The sequence below is a fragment of the Salmo trutta genome, chromosome 31 (assembly GCF_901001165.1).
Source record: "Salmo trutta chromosome 31, fSalTru1.1, whole genome shotgun sequence".
NCBI lineage: Eukaryota > Metazoa > Chordata > Actinopteri > Salmoniformes > Salmonidae > Salmo > Salmo trutta.
Genome location: NC_042987.1, coordinates 1,529,256 through 1,541,765, shown reverse-complemented (window position 1 = coordinate 1,541,765; position 12,510 = coordinate 1,529,256). Strand labels below are relative to the sequence as shown.

Genomic DNA, 12,510 nt, shown 5'->3' with positions numbered 1-12,510 from the left:
TATGAAATAACACACATGGAATCATGTAGTAACCAAAAAAGTGTTAAACAAATCAAAATATATTTTATATTTGAGATTCTTCAATGTAGCCACCATTTGAATTGATGACAGCTATGCACACTCTTGGTACTCTCTCAACCAGCTTCATGAGGTAGTCACCTGGAATGCATTTAAATTAACAGGTGTGCCTTGTTAAAGTTAATTAGTTAATTTGGGATGAGTTGGACTGCAGAGTGAAGGAAAAGCATCAAACAAGTGCTCAGCATACGTGGGAACTTGTTCAAAACTGTTGGAAAAGCATTCCAGGTGAAGCGGGTTGAGAGAATGCCAAGAGTGTGCAAAGCTGTCATCAATGCAAAGGGTGGCTACTTTGAACAATCTAAAATATATTTTCATTTGTTTAACACTTTTTTGGTTACTACATGATTCCAGATGTGTTATTTCATAGTTTTGATGTCTTCAATATTATTCTACAATGTAGAAAATAGTCAAAATAAAGAAATACCCTTGAATGAGTAGGTGTGTCCAAACTTTTGACTGGTACTGTACATTTTTGGTCTAGTTAAGCCTTTTCTGTAATGAATGTCTCCTGTTTGTTGATGTTCCTGGACATAAAATACCCCTTAAAGAGAGTGAACATTTGGTTAGACAGATGCACAACACATCAACGGTATTAGAATAACTTATTATAAGAAGCTATGTTTTCCAGTTCCATTTCAATGTATTTATGTAATCACATACAGTATATCAGCAAAGGTTACTGTCGTGTACGGGATGCGTCCTAAAATGGCACAATATTCCCTACATAGCACTTGACCAAGGGGGTCCCTGGTCCAAAGTAAGTGCACTATATAGGGTATAGGGTGTCATTTTTCAAGTTCAAGTTCAGTTAAGGTTTTTACTATCACAATTCAGTGCCGAACCCCATAATTATTGCTGGTCACATTCATTCTCACATCCTGACCCTCATTTCCATAATATTTGTCTCATTTGAGTTTGTTCAACCCTGAAATACATATGCATGCCTAAAAATGACACCGCTTAAACACCGTGGGGCCACACAGTAACATTAACACTGTGTAGCATCTCTCCATTGACACTTTGACCTTTTCATTTCTCTCTCTCTCTCTCTCTCTCTCTCTCTCTCTCTCTCTCTCTCTCTAACCCCCCCCCCACACACACTCACACACACAGCGTATTGTGCTTCTCAATATGCCTCTCCTTCATTGGCTGGGTCCCAAACCAAATGGCACCCTATTCCCTATATAGGGCCCTGGTCAAAAGTAGTGTACTATATGAGGCGGCAGGTAGCCTAGTGGTTAGAGTGTTGGGCCAATAACAAGGTAAAAATCTGTCGTTCTGCCCCTGAACAAGGAAGTTAACCCACTGTTGCTAGGCTGTCATTGTAAATAAGAAGTTGTTCCAAACTGACTTGCCTATTAAAAGAAATATAGGGAACCAGCCAGTTAATGTTCTGGCTGGTTAAAGACTCATCAGTCTTACATAGATACTCCCATGGCTGTTCTCCCTCTCTAACTGTCCAGGCTCTGTCTGTATCCAAAATGGAATGCTGTTCCCTATTTACTGCACTACTTTTAGTGCACTATAAAGGGAATAGGGTGCCATTTGGGACACACACACCTGTCCAGACCTCTTACAGACAGTACCTGAAATGATCATCTCCATCTGACCTCCCTTTTCCCTCTCTTCTCTGTGTTGCCTAGACGATGACCCCATGCAGCCGGTGACCCAGGACGAGACGGTGTCGGTGGGCGGCACGGTGACCCTGACCTGCCGGGTGGCAGAGAGCGACAACTCCTCCCTGCAGTGGTCCAACACGGCCCAGCAGACTCTGTACTTTGGAGAGAAGAGAGGTGAGAGAGAGGAAGGGAGGGAGGGAGGGTTGTGTGTTTGAGAGAGAGAGATGTTTGTGTATGTGTGTGAAAGAGAAGACGTGAGAGAAAGAGAGAGAGGGAGACAGAGATCAAGAGCCCAAAAATAACTGGTGTATCTGACTAGGACCCTCTGAGGGTCTCTTTTCTCAACCAGGGCCTCAGAACCAGATCCTGACCCAGCACTCTTACACCACAGTCTAGCCCCATCAGACACACACACACACACACACACACACACACACACACACACACACACACACACACACACACACACACACACACACACACACACACACTCGGCTTGCATGGCTTAATGGACCATAATAATCCCCAAACTGCAAACCCTGCCTATCTGGCACTCCAAGCGCTCAAATTATTTGAAGGATTTCAATTACTACTTGAAGATAGATCTGGTAGTAATCTATTGCCCTACTATCTGTGAACCTAATGGCGTATTGACATGTTGATGTCTTTGGAGAAAGGGGGATACCTAGTCAGTTGTACAACTGAATGCCTTCAACTGAAATGTGTCTTCCGCATTTAACCCAACCCCTCTGAATCAGAGAGGTGCAGTGGGCTGCCTTAATTGACATCAACGTCCTTGGCGCCCAGGGAACAGTGGGTTAACTGCCTTGCTCAGGGGGCAGAACGACTGATTTTTACCTTGTCAGCTCGGGGATTTGATCCAGCCACCTTACTGGCCCAACGCTCTAACCACCAGGCTACCTGCCGCATTGTTTGTTGCCAGGGGAGCGTGCATGCATGTACCTTTAGCCTATGTTATTTTCAGATCTAGATCAATAACATTACTCTGTAAGTAGAAATAGCATTGTTTCTGAAATAACAATATGCTGCTACTCTCAAATCATATTCATCCCATAAAGCTTCCTCCAGTTAACAATATATTGGAAAGGAGGGGTAAATGGAGGATACATGAAGACTGGTAAATGATGGGGGGGGGACACACACAGGAGCTACATCAAGACAAATGGACTGACCTTGGCTACTGGTAAACCATGAAGACAAAGCCCTGGCAGAGACACAGACACAGGCAGAGTTGGGCATGCTATGCAGAGACACACAGACGGAGAGACAGACAGCGAAAAGACAGACAGACAGAAAAAGAGTCGGGCAGACAGAAAGAGAGGGAGGCAGACAGATAGAGAGCGACAGACAGACAGACTGAGCCAGACAGACACACACAGACAGAAAGAGAAAGCGGGAGTCGTCCAGACGGAAAAGGACAGAGACACACGTACAAACACAAATACACAAAGACAGACAGAGAGACATATTGTATATGGAGACAGTCCTGCACTAGACCCCAGTAGCCACAGACAGAGAGACATATTGTATATGGAGACAGTCCTGCACTAGACCCCAGTAGCCACAGACAGAGAGACATATTGTATATGGAGACAGTCCTGCACTAGACCCCAGTAGCCACAGACAGAGAGACATATTGTATATGGAGACAGTCCTGCACTAGACCCCAGTAGCCACAGACAGAGAGACATATTGTATATGGAGACAGTCCTGCACTAGACCCCAGTAGCCACAGACAGAGAGACATATTGTATATGGAGACAGTCCTGCACTAGACCCCAGTAGCCACAGACAAAGATACATATTGTATATGGAGACAGTCCTGCACTAGACCCCAGTAGCCACAGACAGAGAGACATATTGTATATGGAGACAGTCCTGCACTAGACCCCAGTAGCCACAGACAGAGAGACATATTGTATATGGAGACAGTCCTGCACTAGACCCCAGTAGCCACAGACAGAGAGACATATTGTATATGGAGACAGTCCTGCATTAGGCCCCAGTAGCCACAGACAGAGATCAGGACTGTCTGTAGACAGATAAACAGGCCCAAGGACTGACTGCCTGTGAATGTGTGTTCGGTTGCCTTCATGTTACAATGGGCCCTGGTCAAAAGTAGTGCACTATGTAGGGAATAGGGGTTATATTTTAGTTTGTTTGTGTGTGTGTCCCAAGAGCCCAGACAGTCAGATCCGAATACATATAGAGGTCAAAGATATCACGTAGATGGGACGTGTGTTTCCTACCATTTCATCATCCTCCCATAACCTACACTAAACACTGTGTGTGTGTGTGTGCCCCTCCCTGCCAGCTGCCGCGATGATGACAAAGCGTTTATGTCTCTTCTTCTTTTGCCCCCTCCTATTTCGCTCCCTCCCTCCCTCCCTCCCTCCCTCCCTCCCTCCCTGTCTGTCTGTCTGTCTGTCTGTCTGTCTGTCTGTCTGTCTGTCTGTCTGTCTGTCTGTCTGTCTCCGTGTGTTTCTCCATTCTTCTTCCCCTTCCCATTCTCCCTAATTTTCTATCTCTTTCTTCCCTATCTCTATTTCTCCCCCCTTCCCCTGATTCTCTCCCTCTCTCCCTCCCCCTCTCTCCCTCCTTCTCTCTCCCCTCCTCCCCTCGCCACCACCTCTCTCTCCCCTCCTCCACTTTTCCTCTCCCTCCCATCCCTCTGTCTCACTCAGCTCTGAGAGATAACCGTATCCAGCTCCACCGGTCGACAGGCACAGAGCTGTCCATCACCATCGGAGACATCCAGCTGTCAGACGAGGGGGAGTACACCTGCTCCATCTTCACCATGCCCGTCCGCACTGCCCGTGCCACCGTCACTGTGCTAGGTGTGTGTGTGTGTGTATTAATGCATCATTCTGTATTATGCATTCACTTATTCATGCAGTCTGTGTGCTAGATACAGTAGTCGAGTACTGTATGTAGATTTCTCAGACTGATTGTCGGCAGTGGTGGAAAAAGTACCCAAATGTCATACTTGAGTAAAAGTAAAGATACCTTAATAGAAAATGACTCAAGTAAAAGTGAAAGTCAACCAGTAAAATACTACTTGAGTAAAAGTCTAAAAGGATTTGGTTTTCAATATACGTAAGCATCAAAAGTAAATGTAATTGCTTAAATATACTTAAGTATTGAAAGTAAAAGTATAAATAATTTCAAATTCCATTTATTAAGCAAACCAGACGGCACCATTTTCTAGTTTTTTTACGGAGAGCCAGGGGTACACTCCCACTCTGACATGATTTACAAACAAAGCATTTGTGTTTAGTGAGTCCAGAGGATCAGAGGCAGTAGGGATGACCACTTGTTCTCTTGATAAGTGCGTGAATTGGACCATTTTCCTGTCCTGCTAAGCATTCAAAATGTCATGAGGACTTTTGGGTATCAGGAAAAATGTATGGAGTAAAAGTATATTATTTTCTTTAGGAATGTAGTGAAGTAAAAGTAAAAGTTGTCAAAAATATAAATAGTAAAGTACAGATACCCCCCAAAACGACTTAAGTAGTAGTTTAAAGTGTTTTTACTTAAGTACTTTATATCACTGAGTGTCAATAGCGTGCAGCTGTATTACATTCTCTCTGTTCTGTATACATGTCTGCTATAAGTCTGTGGCAGTGTCCAAATGGCACCCTATTCCCTATATAGTGCACTACTTTTGACCAGAGACCATAGTACACTACAGTATATAGGGAATAGGTGTCCTTTCGGGATGCACAACACGTCTATAAGTGTGTCTGTGTGTTAAATGTGCTCTCTCTCTCTCTCCCTCTTTCTCTCCCTCTCTTTCTCTCTCTCCTCTCTCTCTCTCTCTCTCTCTCTCTTCTCTCTTCTCTCTCTCTATGTTTCTGTCTGTCTCTCTTGCTCTCTCTCTCTGTCAGGTGTCCCTGGTAAGCCTCAGATCTCTGGCTATGAGGATGCTGTGCAGGAAGGGGGCAAAGTCACCCTCACCTGCACCAGCTCTGGGAGCAAGCCCCCCGCCAAACTACACTGGTACAGGGACCAAGAGGAACTCACAGGTAAAGGTGGGAGGGAGAGAGGAGGGGAAGGGAGGGGAGACAGGATGGGAGGGAGAGAGAGAGAGAAGGGAGAGGGAGATAGAAGGAGAGGGAGATAGAGAGAGAAAAAAGGGAGTGTGATAGATCATGAGAGACAGAAAAAAGAGAAAGGTGTGTATGTATGTGTGAGAGAAGGGAAGGGAGATGGAGAGAATGTGTATGTATGGGTGAGAGAAGGGAAGGGAGATGGAGAGAATGTGTATGTATGGGTGAGAGAAGAAAATAAATGGTGGTTAAAGAAAGAAGAAGAGAGAGAGGATAATAGAACATTTGCAAGCTAGAGAAACTAGAGGGGAGGTGATGAGGCAGAACATAGCAAAACACTAAACAGAGAGCGAGAGAGCGAGAGAGAGGAGGTGAGGACAGGAAGGAGAGGGGGGATGGTTGGAAGGGAGAGGAGAGGGAAGATGGGAAAGAGAGGGTCTGTAGATGGGATTCAGAGAGAGGGAGGGAGGGAGAGAGAGATAGAAAGATAAAAAGTAAATAAGATTGAAAGGATAGAGGGGATAAACGGTAAAGCTAGGCGCTGAAAGCGGCGACACGGGGGGATGAGGCAGAACACAGAGGAAGCTGTAAACGAGAAAGAGAGGGTCTGCGTCCCAAATGGAACCCTATACCCTATGCCAAAAGTGGCCCTATAACCTATACTAAAAGGGTGCCATTTGGGATGCATCCAGAATGTTCTATTAGGGTAGATTGAGCGACCTTGGTTCCTGATAAACCATGAGAAGACTGAGGGAAAGCCGCAGATAGTGAGTGGGGAGCAACCCAGTCATGTTGGAGACTATATGAGCTCAACCCTGTGTGACATATAGTATGTGTTACTATCCTTGTGGGGACCAAACAATTAATTCCCATTGAAAATCCTATTTACCTTAACCCTAACCCTTAACCTAACTCTAACCTTAATCCCCAACCCTAAACCTAACCCTAACCTTAACTCCCAACCCTAACTCCTAACCCTAAACCTAACCCTAATTGTAACCCTAACCCTAAACCTAACCCCATCTGCTAAAATAGCCCTTTTCCTTGTGGGTGTAAGGGGTGCGTAACCGGTGGCAGGGAAGTCAGATGTAGGAGAGCAGAATTTGGTAATAGCTGGAGCAGTTTAATCGCAAAACCAACGGCATAAAAAGAACAAGATATGGGTACAAAAACCCGTTGCGCACCAATCAACACGTGCACAAGCACTTACAATAAACACTCCCACACAAAGACATGGGGGGAACAGAGGGTTAAATACACAACAAGTGATTGAGGGAATTGAAACCAGATGTGAGGAAAAACAAGACAAAACATATGGAAAATGAAAAGTGGAATCGATGATGGCTGGAAGACCGGCGACGCCGAGCGCCGCCCGAACAAGGAGAGGACCAGACTTCGGCGGAAGTCGTGACAGTGGGGACTGGGGAAAAGTCCCCACTTCTCAGAATGGTCCTTGTTTTGTGGAGACTTCTGGCTTCTGGTCCCCACAAAGATAGTAAAACCAAAAACACACACTCTCACAGACACACACTTTCTCTCTCTCACACACACACACACACACCCACACATACAGTGGCTTGCGAAAGTATTCAACCCCCCTTGACATTTTTCCTATTTTGTTGCCTTACAACCTGGAATTAAAATGGCTTTTTGGGGCGTTTGTATCATTCATTTTACACAACATGCCTACCACTTTGAAGATGCAAAACAAACAAGAAATAAGACAAAAAAAAACAGAAAACTTGAGCATTTATAACTATTCACCCCCCAAAGTCAATACTTTGTAGAGCCACCTTTTGCAGCAATTACAGCTGCAAGTCTCTTGGGGTATGTCTCTACAAGCATGGCTTATCTAGCCACTGAGATTTTTGCCCATTCTTCAAGGCAAAACTGCTCCAGCTCCTTCAAGTTGAATGGGTTCTGCTTGTGTACAATAATTTTGAAGTCATACCACAGATTCTCAATTTGATTGAGGTCTGGGCTTTGACTAGGCTATTCCAAAACATTTAAATGTTTCCCCTTAAACCACTTGAGTGTTGCTTTAGCAGTATGCTTAGGGTCATTGTCCTGCTGGAAGGTGAACCTCCGTCCCAGTCTCAAACCTCTGGAAGACTGAAACAGGTTTCCCTCAACAATTTCCCTGTATTTAGCGCCATCCATCATTCCTTCAATTCTGACCAGTTTCCCAGTCCCTGCTGATGAAAAGCATCCCCACAGCATGATGCTGCCACCACCATGCTTCACTGTAGGGATGGTGTTCTTGGGGTGATGGGAGGTGTTGGGTTTGCACCAGACATAGCTTTTTCCTTGATGTCCAAAAAGCTAAATTTTAGTCTCATCTGACCATAGTACCTTCTTCTATATGTTTGGGGAGTCTCCCACGTGCCTTTTGGCGAACACAAAACATGTTAGCTTATTTTTTTCTGGCCACTCTTCCGTAAAGCCCAGCTCTGTGGATGTACGGCTTAAAGTGGTCCTATGGACAGATACTCCAATCTCCGCTGTGGAGCTTTGCAGCTCCTTCAGGGTTATCTTTGGTCTCTTTGTTGCCTCTCTGATTAATGCCCTCCTTGCCTGGTCTGTGAGTTTTGGTTGGCGGCCCTCTCTTGGCAGGTTTGTTGTGGTGCCATATTCTTTCCATTTTTTAATAATGGATTTAATGGTGCTCTGTGGGATGTTCAAAGTTTCTGATATTTTTTTATAACCCAACCCTGATCTGTACTTCTCCACAATTTTGTCCCTGACCTGTTTGGAGAGCTCCTTGGTCTTCATGGTGCCACTTGCTTGGTAGTGCCCCTTGCTTAGTGGTTTAGCAGACTCTGGGGCCTTTCAGAAGAGGTGTATATATACTGAGATCATGTGACAGATCATGTGACACTTAGATTGCACACAGGTGCACTTTATTTAACTAATTATGTGACTTCTGAAGGTAATTGGTTGCACCAGATCTTATTTAGGGGCTTCATAGCAAAGGGGGTGAATACCAATGCACTCACCACTTTTCTTTTTCTTACATTTTTTTTAAAACAGGTAATTTTTTTCATTTCACTTCACCAATTTGGACTATTTTGTGTATGTCCATTACATGAAATCCAAATAAAAATCTATTTAAATGACAGGTTGTAATGCAACAAAATAGGAAAAACGCCAAGGCACTGTACACACACACACACACACACACACACACACACACACACACACTGGGCTCTTCAGTCAGTATTATAGCTGAAGAAAGGGAGCGAGGAGAGGCCGAGGAGATAAGCATCACGGGTCAACGTGTTACTATGACACCCTCTCATACAGAGTCAGTGTTCCAATTAGCACCCTTTTCCCTATGTAGTGCACTACTTTTGACCCTACCTTATAGGGTGGCATTTGAGATGGAACCATAGAGCGCTGTGCTGTAAGTAGCTAGGTTAGGATAGATGAGCACACTCACTTCTGCTGCTTTGACGGGTTTACAGAGGTTAGAGAGGCTCAAATGGGATGGAGAGAGGAAGAGAGGGAGAGAGAGAGGGACAGGGCTATACTAGGAGATAGAAATATGAAGGAAAGAGATAAAAAGAAAATGGTTGCATCCCAAATGGCATCCGATTTCCTTCATAGTGCGCTACTTTTGACCAGGACCATAGACCAGGGAATAGGGTGATGGTCCCTGGTCAAAAGTAATGCACTATATAGGGAATAGGGTGCCATATGGGATGCATTTTGGACACGGAGAGAGAGAAAATAGGATATTAGGGAAGGGTCAGTGGAGGAAAAGGATGACGGATGATGAAATGGTTGGGAGATGTAGAAAGAGTGTAGCTGAAGAGGGTTTAATTGAGAAGAATGGCTGGCTAACTGCTGTGAAGAGGCTTTAAATATGAATGTTCTTGTACACTACAGTATGTAAGTGTAAGGGCTGATGGGATCAATTTGTCTGCATTGAATTGGATGTAGTTCAAAAGTAGTGCACTATATAGGGAATAGGGTGCCATTTGGGACGCAGACATAATCTAAATGTATGGTATCATTATGGTGGATCCACAGATTATAAATGTTCCCTGTGTGTGTGTGTGTGTGTGTGTGTGTGTGCGTGCGTGTGTGTGCGTGCGCGTGCGTGTGCGTGGGTGTGTGTGTGCGCGTGGGTGAATGAGACAAAGAGAAATATCCTCCATATTACATAAATATTACTTTATCTTGAATGTAAACTCATTTGACATAGAGCTTTTCATACAGTGGTAGTAAGTAGTACATCATCATTATAGGCAATGACAGTTAAAACGAGTACCCATAGTGACAATATGTTTGTGTTTGCATCGTGTGTGTGTCTCTCTATCTGTGTGTCTCATTTGAGTGCATCTACGTGTGTGTGTGTGTGTGTGTGTGTGTGTGTGTGTGTGTGTGTGTGTGTGCATCTCTCTGTCTGTGTGTGTCTTCGTATGTGCATCCAGGTCGCCCTGATGTGGTGGAGTCTAACCCTGGTGAGCCGACCTACACAGTGATCAGTGAGCTGACTCTGACTGTGGGCCGAAGCGATGATAATGCTCTGATTGCCTGTGCTGTAGACCACCCTTCTCTGGCCCCTGGGGACAAAGGGAGCGAGCAACGCATTAGAGTCCTGTGTAAGTGCTGCCTCTACTCGCCAAGACCTGCCACTGCAACCACATGTACTTGCCGGTCCATAATTATTGGCATCCTTGATAAAGATGAGCAAAATACAGATCTACAAAGTTTGCTAAAAGAAATTGGGAAACAAATCTCTTAAAGATTGGGGTAAAAAAATTTGGCACCCCTGTTTTTAACACGCTTGCATCCTTCCCTTGTGAGGATAATGACACTGAGACTTTTTCTCAACTGTTTTATGAGATTGGAGAACACACTGGGAGGGATTTTAGACCATTCCTGCTTACAGAATCTTTCCAGATCCTTGATATCCTTCATCTGCTCTTATGGTCTGCCCTCTTCAATTCAAACCACAGGTTTTCAATGGGGTTCAAGTCCGGTGACTGAGATGTCCATTGCAAAATATAGATTTTCTGGTCAATTAACAATTTCTTTGTGGAGTTTGATTAGTGCTTGGGGTTGTCATCTTGCTGGAAGATCCACTTGCGGCCAAGTGTCAGCCTACTGGCAGAGAGAACCACGTTTTTTGGATAAAATGTCCTGGTAAAGTTCATGATGCCGTTGACCTTAACCCTAGTCCTTAGACCCCAGCAAAAACCGGCTTTTCATTTCCCTGACTTTCATTTATATGCATGTCCAGCCATTATATTTAGCCTCACAACCAAGTGTTTTACCATTTTCTTTTCAGTACAACCAGGTCTACAACTAGAACACAAACAGTTACATTCATGAGTTTTACTGACAAATGTCAATAAAAAAATAAGGCCAGCCGAAGCAAAAACCTGATAACAATGAATTTATATGAATGCTGTATGTACAGGAATTGTTTGCTCACTGGGTAATGAATATCCAATTCGTCAGTGATGACTGTGTGGAGTTTGGAGTTTGTGACAAAACTTTGTGAGCTTATATAGACACTATGTCCTGGGATCTCCTATAATCTTCTATGCAGAAGAACTGCTTTCTTTCTAACAACTCTTGTGTAGCTTGTAAGAGCCTCAGCTTTTCATAGATAGCTTTTAATAGTTTATTGCTCAAACCATTTCGACTCTACAGACATTTTTGTTAAAAAACCTGGCCCCGGGCTCCTTTGGGATCCACCCTTGTCTCACAACCACTGCTCTAACTCCCCGTTAATCACACAGAATAATGTATGTAGCTCAAACACACAATGTTTAAAAGAGTTTAGAAACCAAAATGCGCCGGCGTTACGGTAGGACTCATTGGATTAGCAAGGTCCCTTGGACCAGTGGCCCCATAACATCAAAGATCCACCACCATATTTTACCATAGGTATGACGTCATTTTCTGCATATGCTTCTGTTTTGACATTTTTTGTTGTTGGTATTTTAATCCCCCTTTTCTCCCCAATTTCGTGATATCCAATTACGATCTTGTCTCATCACTGCAACTTCCCAACGGGCTTGGGAAGAGGCGAAGGTCGACTCATGCGTCCCCTACCCATATGCCTTTGCTACTGCTGGTCATACCTATACTGCGACCTGCAGGGGACACATATGCTTACCATACTGTTGATTTTACAGCGAGGTCAATCAATCCAATGTATTTTATAAAGCCCTTTTAACATCAGCAGTTTGTTACAATGGGCTTTACAGACACCCAGCCTAAAACCCAAAATAGTAAGCAATGCAGATGTAGAAGTTGGGTTAGCCAATTATGTTAGATTGCTCATAATTTTGTTTGTGTGTGTGTGTGTGTGTGTGTGTGTGTGTGTGTGTGAGTGCGAGCGTGCGTGCGTGCATTGTCACTGGAACATTACAAACATAACTCAACAGACGTGTACAATGTACATGACATGACTTACGTGCAATGTACGTATGTGTGTGTTTGTCCGTTTGTGTGTGTGTATCTATCTTCTCCAGTATATATGATGGCGATGTATTATTGTTTTTCCAGTCACCCCAGATGTAACTATCCAGCCTGAGAGTGATCTGCCCAGAGAGGGAGGAAAGTTCCACCTGCAGTGCATTGCCAACGGAAACCCTGAGTAAGACACACACACACATACGCATTAACACACACACACACACAAGCAAGCAAATATCCCTACACACACTCTCATGAACAACACATACACAAACATACACTGTAGCATCCGTACTGCATTATAG

The 12,510-nt window shown here is 44.2% G+C and overlaps 1 protein-coding gene across 2 annotated transcripts in view; it reads left to right on the top strand.

Annotated features, from left to right (window-relative positions):
* LOC115169309 (cell adhesion molecule 3) overlaps window positions 1-12,510 on the top strand; it is a 57,677-nt gene that overhangs the window by 31,606 nt on the left and 13,561 nt on the right. For both annotated transcript variants that reach the window (XM_029724799.1, XM_029724798.1), the window contains exons 3-7: window positions 1,725-1,874; window positions 4,406-4,558; window positions 5,609-5,746; window positions 10,207-10,377; window positions 12,296-12,386. In XM_029724799.1, the coding sequence (XP_029580659.1) occupies window positions 1,725-1,874; window positions 4,406-4,558; window positions 5,609-5,746; window positions 10,207-10,377; window positions 12,296-12,386 (703 nt within the window). The remainder of the gene's footprint in view (window positions 1-1,724; window positions 1,875-4,405; window positions 4,559-5,608; window positions 5,747-10,206; window positions 10,378-12,295; window positions 12,387-12,510) is intronic.